Source organism: Anthonomus grandis, chromosome 16 (genome assembly GCF_022605725.1).
Source record: "Anthonomus grandis grandis chromosome 16, icAntGran1.3, whole genome shotgun sequence".
NCBI classification, from domain to species: domain Eukaryota; kingdom Metazoa; phylum Arthropoda; class Insecta; order Coleoptera; family Curculionidae; genus Anthonomus; species Anthonomus grandis.
In genome coordinates this window covers 16,403,834-16,424,306 of record NC_065561.1, presented here as the reverse complement: position 1 = coordinate 16,424,306, position 20,473 = coordinate 16,403,834, and the positions used below count along the sequence as shown (strand labels likewise).

The following is a 20,473-nucleotide window of genomic DNA, read 5'->3' as shown; positions in this document are numbered from 1 at the left end:
CCCAAACATTTTTCTGCAACAGGACCGGTTTTGCCACAATATATTTCAAAATTCCAGCAATATCCAGTGCTGTCAGCTATCATCCACACTTTATAGCCTCTCTTTGCAGGCATGTATTGTTTGATCGTAGATCGGCCTTTAAACTTTATCATAGACTCGTCCACTGATAAAAATTCGTGAGGATGCAGACTTGAAAATTGGATTTCAACATTTCTAAAAGTGGTCTTACCTTATATAATTTATTGGTTACCTTATATAATCTTATATATTTTTATTTCGGTTGGGCATGAAGTTGTTGTCATTAAGATGTACATTACTTAGGAGCCAACCAAAGCGATGGACAGTTATTAGTTTACTAACATAGGGATCATGTAAAATTGGATCTGTACGCCAGTAATCCCGATATGACGGCAGCCTTTTGATACCCATTAGTAAGTTTATACCAATAAATGTACGCATTTCTACGCTATCAGTGGGCTTATAACTTTTGCCGGAATTGTGAAAAGTTTGCTCTGCGTAGAGGTTTGTTTGAAACACAATATGTTCGACAATTTTGTCTGAAATCATAAGTTTAAAAATATTATATGGTGTCACCCTATCTAGTTCCTTTATGACTTGGGCTAGTCCTGAATATTCCATAAATTGGACAGGTGGAACCGTTTTATTATTCTTACTCCACCGTATTTTAAATAATGTTTTTAATTCGCTCGGTGGAATAGAACTTCGGAGTCCCATTCCTCCGGTTCGTCATCAGATGATGATATTGCCATATTATCCGGTTCTGTTAAATTATTTCTGATTTCTGGCTCGTCTACATCATTTGCATTACAACTATCATTATCCGAGTCGATATCTGATGGAATGCCTACAAATTCACTGTCCGAATTTTCAATATTCTCAATTTCATTATAAAGATCCTTTTCGGTCAACCCAATAAGCTTAAAAGGTAATGGTTCTGGAAATCGATCACTTGCTATATTTTGCTCCTACCTAAAAAAAAAACCTTACTTGTATGGTGGGACAAAATTTAACCCATAGTTAAAAATACAGAGTATACAAGTATATCAAATATTTTTAACAAAAAAAAAACAATAAGACTTACAAAAAAAGAACAAAAATATCTTACCCTTTTTAGAACGAAACGTGCAGCAACAAAACATAAACGAATAACCACTTGAATCACTAGGCACAATTTAGCGACATCTGCACTTTATACGCTTAATTTCTAAGGCTTATATGATCATATAGTCAGAAGGTTTAATAAATAAACCGACGTACATTACTGGGAAAAAAACAATTGTAGGTGGGTTAAATTTTACTCCAACATACATGTAGAGTTGTATAATAGGTGGGTTAAATTTTGTCCCTAAGTACTTCAAAGAGTTAAATGGTACTTATATATATCAAAATGTAAATGTAGTCTTAATACATACATATATGAGATGGCATAAACCAACTCTTCAATACTGATAAATCCTGTTATATGATAGGAGGTAGAAAAAATGCAAATATATATGGAATATATATAATATTTATAAGTGCAAACCAAAAATTCCTCAGATATCAAATGTTTATTAATGAATTTTGTAATGGAATCTGCTTGTTAGTACTACAAGAACAATCATTTCTATGTTATACTATGACCATATTTACACTATCTGATAGGTAGCAAATTATCAAATCAAATCATTTATTTCCATCGACATCATAACAATGTATAGGAATTGTCAATAAAAAACTACAATGCTAATAAAAATAGTATAAAATTACAAAGATATGAACGGAAACAAATTTAACTTAATTTAGTCAATAAACCTACAGTTAAAGAACTCTGTCAACGAATAAAAAGGGACAGTCAGCTAACATGGTCCTAAGAGCCCTCTTAATAGATGGAAAAGTCTTAGGTCTCTTTATTCTACATGGGAGATGATTAAAAATTTTAAGAGATGTAATTTCCGGACCATCCTGTACCTGCGACAACCGGGTAAAAGGGATGTATAATTTATCTGCATTTCGAGTTTCATAAAAATTAATATCTCATGTAGTTTAAAAGATTTTTATGTACTTGACATGCGCACTCCAAGATATAGATGTTAATTATAGTTAGGACTTTTTCTTTTTTAAAAGTACCACGGCAAGTTTCTCTGAAGGAAAGTCTAAACATCGTACGTACAATGCGCTTTTGATTTATTAGCACTCTGCCAATACTGGAGGAATTACCCCAAGCTAATAAGGCATAGGATAGAGTGGAATGCACTGAGGCATAATAAATGCTTTTGAGTGTATATGCATCCACATAGTCTTGAAGTTGCAAGATGGCATAATTGCTGCGGGACAATCTATTGCACACAGATTCCACCTGAGGATCCCACGATAGATGTCTATCAATTACAATTCCCAAGAACTTGGTGGAGTGTTGTTGGATGAGGCTACTTGATGACTGCTCTTTAAGGAGTAAGCTCCGGTCCTGAATAGCTCGAATCGGAGTGAAAACAATGAAATTGGTTTTCAAACAAAGACCATTTTTCTGGCACCACCCCGCAATATCAGCTATACACTTGGTGGCTTTTGAGTGGATAGACTGATAGTCAGTACCCGAGACAACTGCTGATGTATCGTCGGCAAAAAGTGTTATGTAGCTCTCATTAACCAGGAGAGGCAAGTCATTAATAAAAAGTAAAAATAAAATGGGCCCAAGAACACTACCCTGTGGAACCCCAGTGACGACAGTTGCCCAATTAGATATGGTCACCTGACCACTAACTGTCAATCTAACAGCCTGGGTTCTTGTCTTGTTCAAGTCTTCTTTTAAAAGATTTTTCAAACTCACTTCTGCTGTCTCCCCCTTTTTATGAAGAGGTATGACAACAGCTGATTTTAGCTCTTTAGGAAAATAGCCAAACCGAAATGATAAATTTAGAAGATAGGTAAGTGGAGAGATAATATGCTCAGCACATGCTAGCAATAAGTAACAAGGTACCTCGTCTACACCGAATGACTTTTTCCTGGAGGAAAAAGGCATTTACGATATTTTCTCTATCTACCCTCAATCTCCTTCTATAGGATGTGAGTAACTCATGGTCATGAACGGTCTTTAGTTGAGTATGAAGTAGCCTCAATTGCTTGCCCTCATTAATTATCAATGGTGTTATCCACTGATGAGACTTTCTGTCTCATCAGTGGATTCTGTCTGATATGGCTTCGATTTGTTTACATAAGGAAAGCTCATATTAAATAAACTGGAAAACGTGTCAAAGAAGTAAGAAAATTTACTTTCAAAATCCAGAGTCTCAATAACTGACAGCCAATGTTCTTTGGGCAACAAGTTGTTAAAATAGCGTATGTTTTCATCAGAAAAGGATCTAGAACTCATAGAAAATTTGCTTAAATCGTGAATCGGGTTTCCCAAGTCAAAACTCAGTATCTGAGCACAATGATCAGAAAACGCTACTTCAAAGGTTTCAGTTGAAAACAGTGCAGCGTTAGTGAATATATTATCAATCAAGGTACAGGATGATGCCTGAGTTCTAGAAGGTTCAGAAAAAACTAGTTTAAGACCATATGAGCTAAATGCGTCCACAATATGTACTGCTTCTTTACATCTGGAAATAAAATCATAGTTAAAATCACCACAAAAACACATTATTAGGTTTATATAAAAGCTTTAACAATTTCTCAAGGTATTCACTAAAAGTTTTAAAATCAGAGCTAGGAGCACGATATATACAAAAAACTAAAATTTAACACTATTTACAGCCTGGAGAAGAGCAGCAGCACATTCAAAGTTACCAGACAGTGAAAAGTCTTTATTCTCTACATGTTTATAAGTACTGAAATCAGATCTGACAAATATATTATACAACAGACTCCACAAATAGTGATCATAATAAATATTTTCAAGATTTATATAAACTTTATTCTTAATTTCACAATAAATATTTATGCTTTAACCTAATACACAAGCAATCTTAAACAATAGATTTTACCTTTGTCTGACCCTTTTAACAGTTTTCTTTGCATTAGTGTTAAAACTTCGTTGTTTATTGGCGATTTCCCTTGTGGGACTAGCCCTGTCAATACCGTTTACTGCCCCATTAGTGGAAAAACTTGTGTTTGTAGTCTGTTTTCCCGGTGATTTTATGTCTGAATCGATATGGTTAGACATAGGCATGTTGGTGTCACTTGAATCTTCATTAATTTGTGAATCTTCGTCAGAATTTTGTTCAACTAAGAAAGATGATTTTCAATTCAAACGTACCCTATTAGAACAAATTGGAAAATAAAAGTCTACACAACATGCATAAATAAATTATAAACAAAAAGGCTATAAGTCTAATAATATTTATTTGAAAAAAATTTTAAGGCACATACTAAGACAATTTGTAAATCGTAAATAAACATAAAAACGTATACTAATCCAAACTTGATCATAATAAATAATAATACAAATAAAAACACTTAACTACTGCTATAAACATAAGCATTGTCTAGTTCATAGGTCTTACTTTTCTCTTGGCTTTGATCTGCTATGCCACTAACAGCCTATAAATTTTATTTCTAATTAATATGATATTTCTTTAAAATGAAAATATGATGTTCATACCGCCATAGATGTTATTGAACTCTTCGAAAACAATCGTTCGGCCTCCTTAAATTTACGATTTCTTTTATCAGCTTTAGCGTTAGTAGTTTTGTTACTAGAAAGATATCTATCCCAGCCTCGGATAATATTGCCATGGAGCTGGGTATCTTCTAGGTAAGAACCCTCAAAGGCATATATTTGTCTTTCTAGATTAGCAAGGGTTTCCTGTAAACAAGTAACATTACTAGATAAAGCTATAATTTAACACAGCAGTACCATAATTTTTTATTTGTTCAGAAAAACCCTAAAACATCAAAAAACTTATGTCTTCTCCTTTAATACTTTAACCTAAGAAATAAATTTCAAAGGTAATAAGTAGCCATAAATATTGAGCAAGTTTAAACTCTAATGACATGAATAAACTCAGCAAGGCAAGCAAGATATTATTAAATTATAAAAAGCAACTCAAGTTTCATAAAAGCACATCAACTGATGTCAAGAATGCTGCTTTGTTTGCAGGTTTTTATCAAAAACACACATCTGTTACCATATAAGTTTAAGGATAATTGTATTTTTATGTTTTGGTCATTTTATGTACATATTTAGATTTATAAATAGTTAAGAAGTAGTGAGATCTAGGCTTGTTCAATCTGGTCTCCAAATGCTAATGTTTAGGTATCTCTACTGGAAAAGGCAAATGCATTACTTTTGACATGTAAGACTGAGAATCACAATGGGCAAATTATGAGCAATTTTCAATCTTATTGAATCTCCGTAAATTGGAAACACTTAAAAGAACTCTTGGCATGTTTTCCCTAGAATTATAAGACCAGTAAAAATGTTTTTTACGACATATTTACTAGTTAATATTTATTCTGTTAATGGCATCTTTATACTGATGTGTGTAAGAAAATTAAATTTATTTCATTCTTCAATAAAATACAGCTTTGACATGAAACACTGAATTATTTTCAAGAAAACTTTCATTCTGGAATTAGTATTAAAATATTATTGAGGGAAGAGGATGATAGCCCTGAATCTTTTAAGTCTTATAGGTTGTTTAATGTAACATAAGAATCACTTTATCTTATATCATCAAAATTAAACCCAAGTCCTTTCAGACTCTAGTTTACTGATATAAATACATTTAAATGGTTTTTTAAAAGGGGTACTTCACTATAATTGTGAAGTGTAATCTTTGGGTCTAAGAATTCTTCAAATTCTTAATAACAATTATCAGAGTTTTTATAATAAGAATTAGATTCGACTTTTACTTGAAGACTCTGGGTATTCTATTTGGTATAAAGGATAGGAATGCCACTAAATTGCCAGACATTTATATTTATACATAAAATGAGAGTCTTGCATATAAACATCAAATTTCTTTGCTACAAAGAGATGTTGATGAGTATTCTTCTATTAATGAAGGGGTGACTTCTATAATAGTTTTAGAGGCAGAAAAAGAAAGCCACTTTTTGGAGATTGGGCTCTTGAAAACTCAGCAGGTGGTATCAACAGTCACTGACTCCAGGAATGTGCGTACTGAGATCAATAAACATGATGAGATTTTCATCCAAAGCTTCTGTTTGTAGTTGGAAAATGTAATAGATTGTTTCTTAAGCTTTTACGTAACAAAATGGGACATGTGTACAACATTTAATATTTTCTAAAACCTGGTTGCTTGACTCGTGATTTCGTACTAGCTGCTTCAGCTCTTGCTTCCAATTTTACCAAGAACGATTTGGTGATCTTGTGGTTGAACGGAACATATTCTCCTACATCTATTATTAACGATTTTATCATTCCCTGTAAAAACACTACTTTCCTCGTTATGACAAGCCCTTGTTTTGGACCAAGTTGCAGTGTTGTATATTATAGTAATCTGTCATTATATAAAGCTTTCCATAAAAACAACATTGACCTAAGTCGAATACTTGAATGCAATTATGCTAATCATTTTGCTGATTTGGCTTGTAAATTACATGGCCACATAAAAAATATATTTTCTAAACCCACTGTACAATTCTAAGCATCTAAAACTAAATAGATCACCTAATTTTGTCGAAAGCGTGGGAACTGCGTCTGAGCGTGTGACTGGTTCTGTATTTTTTTTTATAGATGAGACCGTAGAGGTTGAAGCTCCCTTTGATTCAACTGCAATATCAAAATTAAAGCATTGTAGTGCATTTTTTATTAAATATTCAGTCCCTTTGGAATAAGGTGGATGAGCTTCAACTTCTGCTTGCTAATTTTAATTTTCCTGACATTGTTATATTAACAGAACATTGGCTTAGACCTAATGAATGTTTTTGTATTGATGAGTATGTACCACTGTCAGTTTATTATAGACAAAACTCTCTGCATGGAGGGACTGCTGTTCTAATTAGGAGACATTTTCAAAACTTGTTCTGTACTGTTGATAAGTTTGGTGATGCCTCAGTTGAATGGGTTTTTGAGTGGTCAGTGTGTCCTCTTGATCGACCACTATTGATTATTTCTGCAGTAATTTCGGTGGTGTTACCTATTCAGTGCACTCAGTGGGTATATCGGATCACGAGGGGGTGTATGTCCAATTCCCTGGTGACTTTAAAAACAAATCTGGCCGCCGCATTGGGAGAGTGTTTAGTGGGAACAATTTGAATTTATTTTCTCAATACATTTCGTCTGTTAACTGGAATGCAATTTGGGCTGCTCCACAACCACTTTCTTCCTTTTATTATACATTACGTGATAAAATAAATATCTATTTATTTATTTATTTTATGGGATCAACCCCATTACAACCGTAAATTAAATACAAAATCAATTGAACCTAACCATACTTAACAGTAAAATACTAACTATTAAGCAGTAATAAAGCCTACTTATAAATGTAAAATACCGAAAAGAGTTTTATAACTTAAATCAATATAACAGAATTCCAAAAATACTAAAAACATACCCTACTAAAGTATAATATTCAGTATTGCACTAAAAAAAAAAAAAAAATTAAACAATTTCTCTTATTTGACTCTTAAATCTAGATAAGGAAATGCCCAAAATTTCAACCTCCCTAGTATTGATAATTCTTAGAGTTCTTTCAATAGGAGCATGTAATGCATAATTGGCGCTATGAAATGGTAATGAAAAGACACGATACTGCCTTAAATTCCTAGTTGGAATATTAAATTGTATTGTCATCAGAAGTTCTGGACAAATTATCTGTCCATTCAATAATTTATACAAAAAAATTAAATCTGCATATATCCGTCTTTGTCTCAATGTCTTCATATCAAGGATTTCTAAAACAATATTATAAACATGATCATCCGGAATTCTTATTCGAAGTTTATAGAGACAAAACCTAATAAATTTGTTCTGAACTCTTTCCAAGGACAAGCAATTATTCATGTAAAAGGGCGACCATATAACTGAGCCATATTCCAGCAACGAAACAACCAATGACATGTATAACCTCTTACAGGTCTCTATAGAAAATTCTTTACAGTTCCTTAGTACAAAACCCAGATTCTTAGAGGATTTGAGAACAATATTGTTTATGTGTGCATTAAAGTTTAAATGAACATCAAACAAGATAGCAAGATCTTTAACTATGCTGCAATATTGAAGTGTACTTCCTTAAATGTTATATGAAGTGACAACCTTTTTAGTTTGCTTGAGAAAACTTATATAATTGCATTTGCTTACATTCAAAAACAAATTGTTGTTAACACACCACTCATTCAATCTATCCAAATCACTTTGCAACAAAATCTGATCAAGTATTGATAAAATCTCTCTAAAAAACTTCAAATCATCAGCAAATAAAAGGAAGTCACTGTGCTCAAAACAGGCACCAATATCATTCACAAAAATATTAAAGAGCAAAGGTGAACAGTGCCCACCCTGTGGAACACCTGAAGTGACATTAATATAGCTTGATCTTGCATTACCTATTCGTGCCTGCTGGGTCCTCCCTGACAGGGAATTTACAAACCAATTCACCATAAGATTAGAAAATCCAACTTTTTTGACAAAATACTATGGTCAACTCTGTCGAGCACCTTGGAGAAGTCGGTGTAGATTACATCCATCTGACATCCCCTCTCCAAGGCATTCAACAGATTCTGCTGAAACACTAACAAATTAGTCACAGCAGACTTTCCAGAAATAAATCCATGTTGTTCGCTAAGTAACAACTCTTTACAATAAAAATATAATTGATCATAGATAAGACTGTCCAGGAGCTTTGGAATGGCTGATTGTATACAAACACTTCTGTAATTCTCGATTTTGCTATTGTCTCCAGATTTAAAAATTGGCATTACAAAACTATGTTTCCACAAGGTTGGAAAAATTGCAGAATCTAAAGATCTTTTAAAAATTATAAAAAGAGGGTATGAAATAGTACATACACACTTTATTAGAAAATAATTCGGAATGCCATCGGGTCCTAATATCTGCTTTTCCTTGGTTAGACTTAAATCCAAGAGACGAAAACCATAGATCACCGCGGGACTAAAAACATCTGCCCAAAATTTGCGATGCTTAACAAGACTTCGCAAATCTATTGACAATCAATTCATCAGGTCTTATTTTCAGGATTATCGGAAAATTTATAGGTAAGATCTTGCAAATCAGTAGAACACTCCGATTCATCACTAGTTTTCAGAGGTGTTTGCATTTTAATAGTTTTAGAATATATAAGCGAGACATTGAATTGGCACTGAGACTAATAGTATATCAACTTGATACTTTTTAATAGGGGTGCCTAGAATGTTAAGTTGGGGGTGGATGGGTGAGAAGGCAACTTAGGTGTAAAGAAATATAAATATGCACACTTATTTACCCCGATTTCTGCTTTTCGTTTCACCAAGTCTGCAAGTTCTTGTCTGGCATCAATAGAGTTTGTTTTACTGGACATATTGTAAAAAATGGATGAATGGTAATTTCATAAAAGAAAATGAAATAATAGCTGTTGAAGGTTAATCAGCTTTAATTACCAATAAATGCAAATTCTATTGTTGTTTAATGTATTTTAAGACTGTTTATTATTATTTTCCGTTCACTATATAAACACAAAATATTTGTCTGTTCACTGAATATTATTGATCTGTCATATGTTCTCTTTGGCCTATGTACACTAAGCTGTTTCTTAAGTTCGACCCACACCCTCTTCTGCATTAAGGTGTATATAGATTAAACGGGACGCGACTGCGACATTGCGCTTGTTTCGATTCAAAACGATATATAAATTATTTTTAGTATTAATATTATTTTTTTGTCATGTGGACTGAAGAGGAGTAACTTGCCTTAATTGAATTATATAGGGAATACGCAAATTATGAAATTAAAATTAAAATTAAAAAAAGGCGCGCTACTGTCGCTAATCGCGCGTTATTAGGGGACAAAACTTGGCGCAGCTTTGAAACAGATGGTATACCTTTCCTTAGCTAGACAAACTCTACTCCTTACTATTACGCACTTACTCCTTATATATTATTTTTTCTGTTTAAAGGCCTTTTGTATCATCAGCAAAAAGCACATTATTGATAAATGTTGTGCTATTTTCCTTAACATATCCCATAGATTCCCCCCAATCAGTCATGGATGATAAATTGGGTTTCTTTTGCTCCAGGATGTCCTGTACTACTTTAGGGATAATCTTCGAGGATTTCTGGATTATTTCAGAACGTTTAGGGCCTTTTTTTTGTTTATATTTATGTATAGTCGCACACTTTCAATAATAACTGGAAAATGCTGCAATTTCTTTGTTATCAGACATAGTCAGGAAGTACCCTACACTATTAATCAAATGCCAAAGTAAACGGACTCTTGTTTTCACTTCAAAAATTTAATTACAATCAATAACATCGATTTGTTGTTGGCGCGTGGCAGGTGCGTCTCTTTTAATGGATAAAAATGGCGCGTCCCAACTAAAAATTCTACAAGGTGTCCCTTTCAATGTTTACGCGTCTTTATATAACCTAAACGCTTCTTAAGTTCGATCCACACCTTAATCTGGCTTATGTACACATTGTAATTAAAGACAAAATACTTAAAAATAATTTTGACTGTAAAGTCTTAATTTTACTACACGTTTAAATATGTAAAAGTAAATACATAGCTGCATCTGAAGACAAGAGCGTAAAAACATCTAAAATATTAACAATACAAACCCCTAAACTATACACACTTAATATAAATTACAGTCTATTCTATTCTATACCTAACAGACCACAATCTTCTTAAAAACTTGCAGTGACCTTCCGAAAGGAACAAAGATTCGATTTCTATTTAAAACGATTAATGATCTTATTAATAGCACGTTAAAGCCATCATTTGTATGATGATATTCGATTTTAAATATCCTGAGGGTACAAGAGGGAATATTAAGAATAATATTGCTAAGTAAAGAGGGACAATTCCGTAGAACCATTCAACATTACTTTTATTGCAATAAATTTATCTGCAGCATTAATTTTATCTTCTTTATTTTTGTCACAAACAATTTAAATTTAACCAATAGCAACAGCTGGTATCATCATGTTATATCGTGTTCATGGAAACCCACCTTTACACCTAGCTTGAACTCATTAACCTATAAATCTGTCTTCCTTAACCTCACTTTAAATAATTTTTTTTTGTTTATCTCTCTACCCCTCTTATGGCTCTTATGTTATAAAATTTGTATTTTTTACTGTGAAACTAAATGTTTTCCCCCATTAACTTGTAGTTGGTCTGTACAATTAGCAAAAAAAAATATTTTAATGTTTTTTATTAAAGTGATCCGTTTAAATACCATAAATGTTGGTAAACATTATCCTGTACTGTACAACACTTTACATAGGAGACTGCTTAGTAACACTAAGGTGCTTAGTCAAAAAGGGCTGACCACATCAAACAGAAAGGAGTCCAGTACAGAGGTAGATACAAATGTCAAACCAATATCTGAAAAGGTTAAAGAAACCACCAAGACAACCTCATATTTGGCCATAATAGTCCTCGGAGTGGGAATTTGTGGAGGCCTGTTTTATGCTGTGTTTAACGAATTATTTTCAAGTAATAGTCCCAATAATATTTACTCTAAATCAGTTAAGAAGTGTATCGAAAATGACCAAATCTCTGATAAATTGGGATATCCAATTAGTGCATATGGAGAAGAGACTAGGAGAGGTAAATCTAATGATTGTATTATAGTCATTTCAGTTAGATTTATGTGCTTTTTTGTCATTATATGATGATAAATTATTTATTTATTCAATCTAAGAGTAACACCATTTTTGCAATATGAATTACAATCTAAAATTAAATAATTTTTACATTAAGATGGTAAAATACACATACACAAGTCTTAATTCTAGATCTTACTCTCTTAATGTCTTAAATAGAATACTAAAAATTGCCTAATACAAGTGCAAGTCACAAATACCTACATTTATTTTTATGTAAGGAGTTTTTTAGACATCTTTGCATTCGGGTTTTTGGAGTATGGAACCCATAATTACTTTTATGAAAACCATGCTTAAACATGATGATTGCTTAAGGCATGACTGTATTTATGTGCATTTAAGAGACTCAAAGAGCATCAACTGAGCCATTAATTAATTTGTACAGAACCAACAAATCTTGCTGCCTTCTTCTCCAATGAAGGAATTTCCAATAAAAAAAGTTCAGCTCAGAAATATTCAAATTTAACTTATAAATAATATTTAAAACACTTATTTTGCACCTTCTTAATATTTTGAGGATGAATAGCATAATTGGGAGACCACACTATATATAGCAATACTCTACAGAAAAATCTTTGATGTTACACTGTATAAAACCCAGCTGTTTAAGAGCTTTGTTACAAATTGCATCCATATGGGAATGAAAAATATAATAATAATGATATAAGTGCCTATTAAGTTAAGTCAACTCAATAAATAATTACAATCAATAGTTCCATTCAGTAATTTGAAAATATAACAAAACTCATATGGACAAAATGCATGACATCAATATGAAATCTATAATATGGACAAAATGCATGACATCAATATGAAAACTATAATCTATATAATCTATAACCAAATTGTACCAATGAACAAAACAAGACTTTAAGTACAGAATATGAAAAATCACCACTAAATTGAGATATAGAATCAGAATTTCTATATGGAAAGGTCATATAGAATATGTGGTACAAATGATAATTTTCCATCCAAAATAACCGCAAAATCAGTACCACAGTAACTACAATTAAATAAAATTGGATTGTGTGAAAAACAAATTAAGTTATACTGTAGTACATTTGTCTCTAAACCATTTAGCTTGCACTATTCAGAAAAGCTAGACAAGTCCTTCTGCAATAACAATCATGGACAAATGAATTTAATAGCTAAAAACAATTTAAGATCATGAGCAAGTAGCAAGAAACTACAATCTTTTATGAATATTCGAATATCATTAATAAACAGCATTCCTGAGAAACATCAGAAGCACAGGGAAAGACTGACTTACAATACAAAAAATTATTATACACTGGAATCTCTCAAACAAATAACTTTCTAGTCAAGAAATTATATTTGAACCAAATTTTATTTATGTATTTTTTGTTTTAGGTAGGAGACAGCATGTCACACATGCATATTACGTAGACAGAGATGGAAAGAAACATATTAGAATGGTATTCCATTTAAAAGGATCTGCTCATTCGGGAACTGCAAATTTGGATATGGTACAGGTAAATGATCACTCTCCAGAATAATATTAGCTGACTGCATGCACTATCAACTTTAAAATGGTTAAAACTTATTAAAAGTTAATAGTGTAATAAAACAATTTAGTTGCATAATTCAGCAGAATTAGCGTTGATTAGTATTCGTTAAAATTAAAGTTACAGAGAGTTTGTGAAGCTCAAGAGCTTGAGGTAGTTATTTGTTACCTCTAAACTTTTTTGAATTATGTAACTAATATTGATAAAAAATTATGTTTAAAATTCTTGGTGGCTTTATTAATGAAATTTGTAAAAACCTTTCAAATTATAGTTATACCATTTTGTATAGTGCACTATGCTTTTAAAAAAGACAATTTTTGAAGAATTTAGTTTGATGCCTTAATTGGTTTCTTTAATCAATTTAATATCTTAATTTGATTCTATTACTTTATGACATAGAAGGAATATGGCTTAGTTCAGTAATTGTTTTGATAGTATGGACTATGTTCAGCTTTCTCTAGATTCCAGAATACAGAGGCAACAAATTAGAATGCGTCCTGTATGGATTTTTTTATGTTGATTAACTACTAGAAGAATTTTTCACTTAGACAAAAATATATCTCTTATTCACTTTCTTTTTCATTTACAGAACGATTCCGGAAAGTACGAGTACCGTTACTTGTTCGTCCAGGTTGACGATATGTTTAAGAGCGTGATAGTCGTGGAAGATAACAGAAGCATCCAAGATGCCAAGTCAATTGCCGCAGATCTAACCACGGATTTCCGACTATAACCACTTGAGTTACTTAACATACTATTTTTATATAATAAGTAGCAACGTTTGTTTTTGGAGTTATTTATTTATGTTCGATTTGTCCTCATACAATAATACCAAATTGTTTTCGAATATGTAGCGTTTTATTTCAAAAATTACTTTATATACTATGATGTAGATGGAAAGGTACTGGATCCAAGCAAATTTTAGAATTTGCCAGAATCCTGGTTTGTATAAAATTCCTTGCTGTCCATATTTTATATGGAAGGTTGCAGAGAATGTCTCATCTTTTGTCAGGTCAAATGTTATTAGTGTGTTCTTTAGATGAGGCTTCACTGAAAATCATTTAATAATTATTCAAACTTTTGAAAAATGCCAACAGAGAATTTTTTTGGACAATACAAAGTTACACATAGATTCAGTCAGGAATTTGCAGTCGATATATGAAGATATGAACGTCCAGACTTTGAAACAACAAAATTTTGAATAATTTGTCCAAAAAAGCCCTTAAGTCTCTTTCTGCATTATAATTATTATTGCATACATTCAAACAAAATATTACTCACCAAAATTTTCGGCCAGTTTGGAAACAATACTCTCTAGGGAATAACTATTGAAATCTTGGTAGTCTTCAATAATGCGATTATATTTATTCTTAGCTTTTACATAATTTGCACACTCGATTGGCTTTGTTTGAAGCAGATCCAGTTCTCCATATACCGATATTTTAGATGAGAATGCAAAATTATATTGAAACATTATTGCCGTTTGCATATGGAAGAAACATGGTTCCTAAAGTTAGAAGCACATTCAGTAATTTAAATGTTTTGTAGCCTCATCCTTACCTGAAGAGTAATATTAATTGGAATCACAATATTCATTGAAGTTACTTTAATGTTTTGTAAAAATTTGGCACTTAATTGGAAATAAAGGGAGTCAGCTTTCCCATCCAAATTCTGGTCCGATTCACGAATCTAAAAGCAAGAGTCTGGTCTAGCTACACTATTATTTATTAATAATTTCATGATTAATATATGAATACCTTTATACTCGAACAAGCATCAAAAGACTTCACATATTTATTGTATTGAGGATATGTGCTACAACTTATTGGTTTAAGATCATCATTTGTTGTTGCTATAAATAAGTAATCACCTTGTACTTTTACGTTTGGTTGATGATAGCTGATGTCATGTTTTTTCCAAAATCCTAGAAGGAAATTTCAAAACCTGTTACTTATATTTTATAGGCATAGAATATTAAAACTGTAGCAGTACGTCTTATCTCTTTTATTTTATGATGAGTTATGATTGCTAATAATTAAGTGAATTTTTTTATCATCAGTCTTGGAATGCTTCACTGTAAATTTCCTTTTATATTAAACTTAAAATAAATTTCATTAGGTGCAAATATAAACGGGTTACTGTGTGTACATAGATTTTCATACCTTTAGAACTGTAGCACAAAATAAATGGCAAAATCACTGACACTACATGGCAAAAAACAGCAATAAATGTAGCTTTGGATAGTAGAAACGACTTATATTTAACTTTAATAGCCCTGGTGTGTACTTCTAAGACAACCATGTCTCTGAAAGTCCTTATTTATATGACGCCAAGAATGTTTTAAAATTTGTTTGTATTGTGTTGCTTTGTTACCAGGGCTGGCTGCCATAATAAACGGTTATAAATGAATCCGATGTTTGATTTAAAGGATTATGGTTTAGAAGAATTAGTGTCCAAATGTATTGGAAGTAGTTGCTACGACCATGTACCTGTACACATTTTATTTTATTGCACAAAGATTTATAGTATGCATTTATATTTTATGTTTTTTTTTTGTGTAATCTGTATGTTTTTATATATTATTTTACTACGAAATAAACAAAATTACAACAAAGCGAATTATTTATTTAAACTAAAGAATATTGACAGATAATTTAAACTTTGCCAAAAATGTATTTATTTAGTATTTTCGAAATCATTCCCTTTAGTAAGCAGTGGTTTCTTTTTTGAAGTACGGACCTGCATTTTTAATTTTATATTTTTTTAACAGGTTTTAATTTATTCCAAAACAGTACATGACTTGGGTATATTGTAAGGGGTATTTTTCTGTCATACGGACCTGATTTTTACGCCACATATAAAGTATACTAATTTTAGCATTTTTTGTTGCACGTATAATAAAATTATAAATAATTAATAACAATAAATATTACATTGAATTTGACTTTATTGCACTAAGTAAAAAATTAAATAACGTACTTAAATCGGATAACGCATTAAGTGAGAAAACTGAAAATGTACCCCACTATTTCAGGGTAGGGTAGAGTAGAGTGCTCTAAGAGTGCGCGGTCAATAAGAGTACGCACTCGTCGATTTTTGGAGCACGTCGTCGACAACAACAAGGTGTTAGTTCGTAGCACAGAAAACAGACCAATTTTCCTCTTGTGTTCTTTGGTTCGTAGGTACTGATTAAGAGGAGTGTCTGCATGTTTCTTGTGCATTTTAAGCAAATAAACAGCGATAATAGGTTATTAGGTAAGTGTAAGGAATTTTATCTGTTTAAGGAATTTCGTCTCAAACCAGGTTTTTTGTTCTAACGGATTAAACGTATTTTTTCTTGTGTTTCAGCATGTCTGGCTGAAAACGAAGTTCTCAACGTGCTTTATGCTCACCGGCGGTTATGGAGGCAGCAAGACAGAGGATTGAAAGTGGAGAAAGTAAAAGAAGCGTGGCAAAATCCTTAGGAATGGCGGAAAGCACGTTAAGAAAAAGGCTAAAAAGGACAACTGTAGCTACAAAACTGGGAAGATTCGACATTACCTTAACAGCAGAAATGGAAGAAGAGTTGTGTAATTATATTAAAACAATAGACAACATGTTTTACGGGTTAACTTCTAGAGCTCTAAGAAGTCTAGCATTTGAGTTCGCTGAAAAAAACAAATTAAAACATCGTTTTAGTATAACTTGCAGGCAAGGGCTGGCTGCGTGGATTTTTAAAACGGCACAAAGATGTTACAACCCACCGCTACAAGTGATCTCCAGGGCTGTTGGGTTTAATAAACCACAGTGTGAGCGGTTTTATAAAAACCTCTCGGAGTTAATGAACAAATATAAATTTCCGCCACATGCAATTTACAATATGGACGAATCGGGATTTTCAACTGCCCCAAACAAGCCCCCTAAAGTTTTCTCTACAAAACGAAAAAGGTGTGTCAATAAAATATCAAGCGCAGAACATTGTAACACGCAACACATTGTATGTGCAATGAGTGCTAGTGGACAATTTATTCCTCCCGCATTTATATATCCACGTAAAAGAATTAAGGCAGAACTTTTGGACGGAGCTGCTCCGCCATCTTCCATTGGAATGGTATCTGATAGTAGTTTCATCAATCAGGATTTGTTTGTTGATTATGCCACACATTTTCGAGATCATGCTAAGCCAACAAAGAAACAACCAGTACTAATGATAATGGATAACCACACTTCCCATTGTTCTATTGCAGCAGTTGATTTTTTTCGACAATATAACATTATCGCATTAACACTTCCTCCTCATAGTAGCCACCGTATGCAGCCACTTGACCGATGTTTTTTTAGCCCGTTAAAAAAGTTTTATTCCAACGAGTGTGAAAAATGGTTGACGAACCATCCAGGGCGGGTAATTACGGTTTACCAAATTGCTTCAATATTTGCACCTGCATATTTTAAAGCTGCTACATTAACGAATGCGATTGAAGGTTTTAAATGATGATGATGATGATATATTTACCGAAGCTGACTTCATGGCCACTTAAGTCACAGAACGAGAAAATTCTGCTACAGCTACAGTAGCTACGCAAGTAGAAGCGCCAAACATTCAGTTAGAAGTCGCTGTTAACTCAACATCAAAAATCAATATTTAACCTCATCAAATCTCTGAATTAGCCTCTGAAAATGCTTCCAAAGTTCTTGACAGTCCAACTGTTGTTCTTGAGAGTTCCACTACTAAGAAAACACATCTGCATCATTTCAACTTTGGAACAAACAGTTGCTGTAGCGCCAGAAACCAAAACATTTGGTTTATCGAACACTCCTGGAACATCATCAACTTATATTAAATTAACAACAATTTCTCCATTACCCAAATCAATTACGTTCAGGTCAACAAGTGGCAAAAGCAAAAAGTCGGAAATTATCACCAGCTCCCCATATAAGGACCAACTAATTGAAGAAAAAGAGAAAAAAAACCAAAACCCATAGTCAAACTAGATATGGGCGATAACCTACCACGACCACAAGAGCTTTCGGAAGACAGTTTAAAAGAAAATGCACTGTGAATGGAAAAGCTGTTTTGAAGAAGCCAAAATCACCGCCTCATAAGAAAATGTGGAGCTGTCCAGGGTGCAACGAAACATTTAAAGAACCTGTTACAGAAGACTGGATTGAGTGCATATTGTGTGCTGAATGGTGGCATAAAAAATGCAGTGCCTACGAGGGTTCTGGATCTTATACATGTGACCTATGTTCATAAAATTGCGTGCGTACTCTTAAAAACCGGGATTATAAGAGTGCGCAAAATCACTTTTTTTAAGTTTAATTTTTTCTGTTGAAGTACTGATGTTTAGGTTACGAATTATTCCTTATTTTGTTGTTTAAGTATCAACAGTCATAAATAAAAAAATATATATTTTCAACGCAATTCGTTTGAATTTTTTACCTGATTAAACCTTGAGTGTGCACTCTTGAAGCACTCTACCCTATATAATTTTGATTTGATTTTTTTTGTTAATTTTATTAAATATTAGTTCCATATCTTAAAATATACTGCCTCAAATTTAAATAAAAAATAGCGCCTAAATTAAAGCAAATCGAAATTTAGATTAGACATTAAAAATATAATAGATAATTAAAGTAATTACAAAAAAGAAAGGAAATATTAAATAAATAAATTTTTAGCCATTTTTTAAAAAATATTTCCTCTCTATATCAGAAACAACCGAAAACTTCGCAGCTCTGTTATTATTAAAAAATGCCAATTTCCTCTAATTTAACCGATCACGTAACTTAAGTCATTTGCATTTACAGATTTGTACGACTTTTTTTAGTTTCACATTCTTAAAAGACATTTTTTTAATATGACTTAGTATTATCACCAACGTTTTGCACAAAACATAGCCATCATCAGGGTTTTTTTCCTAAGTACTTGCATTGGGAGAAACGAATACAACATAAAATTAATAATCTTCAACGAGATATTGGGTAATTATAACAGAGTATCTAGCAGCAATTGCAGATATAACAGAAACTATAAAAGAAAAAGATATATTCTTTCGAAAACGTGAAAATACCTTTTAGCCCGCTCATAGTATACTAGAGCAGCATCAGAAAATAGTATAACAAAAGAAACATTTAGCACCAAAAAATAATTGTGTAGCCATATAAATTGTGTTTTTACCTTCAAATTTAGGTTAAATTTATAAAGAAAACGATTTACTTTTTATGAGCTCTCCAACAGTAGAGAATTACTCTTACAATAATACTGTATTTTTGTAGAGAAATAAAAGAATAAAGTAAACATATACTTTCTTGTTTACAACTTGTTTACATTTCTATTATAAAAGCTCATACACGTCCGATTCAGTTTTACATGAATCCGCAATAAAGGCAGCTGAAACCTCCTAAATACACTCCTAATTTATTTGAGCGGTCAATAAATTCTTCTACTGAATAAATTCTTCTACTGAATGTTTTATTCTTGCATAAATCCTCTATACATTATAATACACATGTAGTAGAGACTATTTTCAAACAATGCGGAACTGTGTCTTCGCACTGTAAGGTATTGACTAATTCATGTTTCTCTATTTACGAATATTTAAATTTTTATATGTAAAACAACATATATAAATAAAGAATATGCCTTCATTATACATAGTTTCTTAAATAGTGGAGAGCAGTGATCTAATTATGATGACATATACTCCTAATTATTGTTATTTGAGTGACACATATTATCTGCATTGTTTCTGCATGCAATCTATGTGGGAATGGATATAAGCATAGAAAAATTGGATTATAGAGCCTTCACTTACAGTGTTTCCTATGTTGTAGATTGAAAAGTCTGCTGATGATGATTACCAGTCTAAGTTCTTATTTATAGTGAGTCCGAAGAACTTAGATTTATTTGATTGCTGGATAATAATTTCATTAAAAGAATGAGTCACAGTATTCTTATTTTTGTTATTTTTAATAACACCCACGTGTGCATTTTCTCAAATTTGCAATATTTAGTACCACTCTTGATTGCTTGTCACAACACATGATTTATCATCAGCAAACTATGCAAGGAAATGACCAGAATGACCAAGAACACTTCAAATAATTCCAGACGTACATAAAAAGAAGTGAAGACAACGCAGAGGAAAATGAGGATAAAAATAACTTAAGAC

General features: G+C 32.2%; 3 protein-coding genes across 3 annotated transcripts in view; 1 reads left to right on the top strand and 2 right to left on the bottom strand.

Annotated features, from left to right (window-relative positions):
- Nucleotides 1–1,511: 1,511 nt before the first annotated feature.
- On the bottom strand, nucleotides 1,512–9,647 carry LOC126745893 (chromatin modification-related protein MEAF6). Its single transcript, XM_050453934.1, has 4 exons — nucleotides 9,411–9,647; nucleotides 4,604–4,807; nucleotides 4,506–4,542; nucleotides 1,512–4,227 (listed from the first exon to the last, which is right to left on the bottom strand). Exons 1-4 carry the CDS (start codon nucleotides 9,483–9,485, stop codon nucleotides 3,983–3,985), a joined length of 561 nt encoding a protein of 186 aa, XP_050309891.1. The 5' UTR covers nucleotides 9,486–9,647; the 3' UTR covers nucleotides 1,512–3,982.
- A 1,551-nt stretch (nucleotides 9,648–11,198) lies between these two features.
- The window catches only part of LOC126745892 (mitochondrial import inner membrane translocase subunit Tim21), a 580,089-nt gene continuing 570,814 nt past the window's right edge, over nucleotides 11,199–20,473 (top strand). Inside the window, exons 1-3 of the mRNA XM_050453933.1 lie at nucleotides 11,199–11,737; nucleotides 13,168–13,289; nucleotides 13,912–14,083. Of these exons, the coding sequence (XP_050309890.1) occupies nucleotides 11,332–11,737; nucleotides 13,168–13,289; nucleotides 13,912–14,055 (672 nt within the window). The 5' untranslated portion in view covers nucleotides 11,199–11,331 and the 3' untranslated portion in view covers nucleotides 14,056–14,083. The remainder of the gene's footprint in view (nucleotides 11,738–13,167; nucleotides 13,290–13,911; nucleotides 14,084–20,473) is intronic.
- LOC126745888 (transmembrane protein 231) lies at nucleotides 14,109–15,678 on the bottom strand. The gene is made up of 5 exons (XM_050453927.1): nucleotides 15,485–15,678; nucleotides 15,080–15,246; nucleotides 14,883–15,011; nucleotides 14,604–14,829; nucleotides 14,109–14,372 (listed from the first exon to the last, which is right to left on the bottom strand). The coding sequence occupies exons 1-5, from the start codon at nucleotides 15,621–15,623 to the stop codon at nucleotides 14,116–14,118; spliced, it is 918 nt and encodes a 305-aa protein (XP_050309884.1). The 5' UTR covers nucleotides 15,624–15,678; the 3' UTR covers nucleotides 14,109–14,115.

Coding starts and splice junctions, on each gene's coding strand:
- LOC126745893 (XM_050453934.1), bottom strand. CDS start 9,485: ATGTCCAGTAAAACAAACTCTATTGATGCCAGACAAGAACTTGCAGAC. Junction 4,543..4,603: donor GTTCAATAACATCTATGGCG/GTATGAACATCA, acceptor TAAAATTTATAG/GCTGTTAGTGGCATAGCAGA. Junction 4,228..4,505: donor AGATCAAAGCCAAGAGAAAA/GTAAGACCTATG, acceptor CATCTTTCTTAG/TTGAACAAAATTCTGACGAA.
- LOC126745888 (XM_050453927.1), bottom strand. CDS start 15,623: ATGGTTGTCTTAGAAGTACACACCAGGGCTATTAAAGTTAAATATAAG. Junction 15,247..15,484: donor TTTGTGCTACAGTTCTAAAG/GTATGAAAATCT, acceptor ATTTCCTTCTAG/GATTTTGGAAAAAACATGAC. Junction 14,830..14,882: donor CAATTAATATTACTCTTCAG/GTAAGGATGAGG, acceptor TTCTAACTTTAG/GAACCATGTTTCTTCCATAT.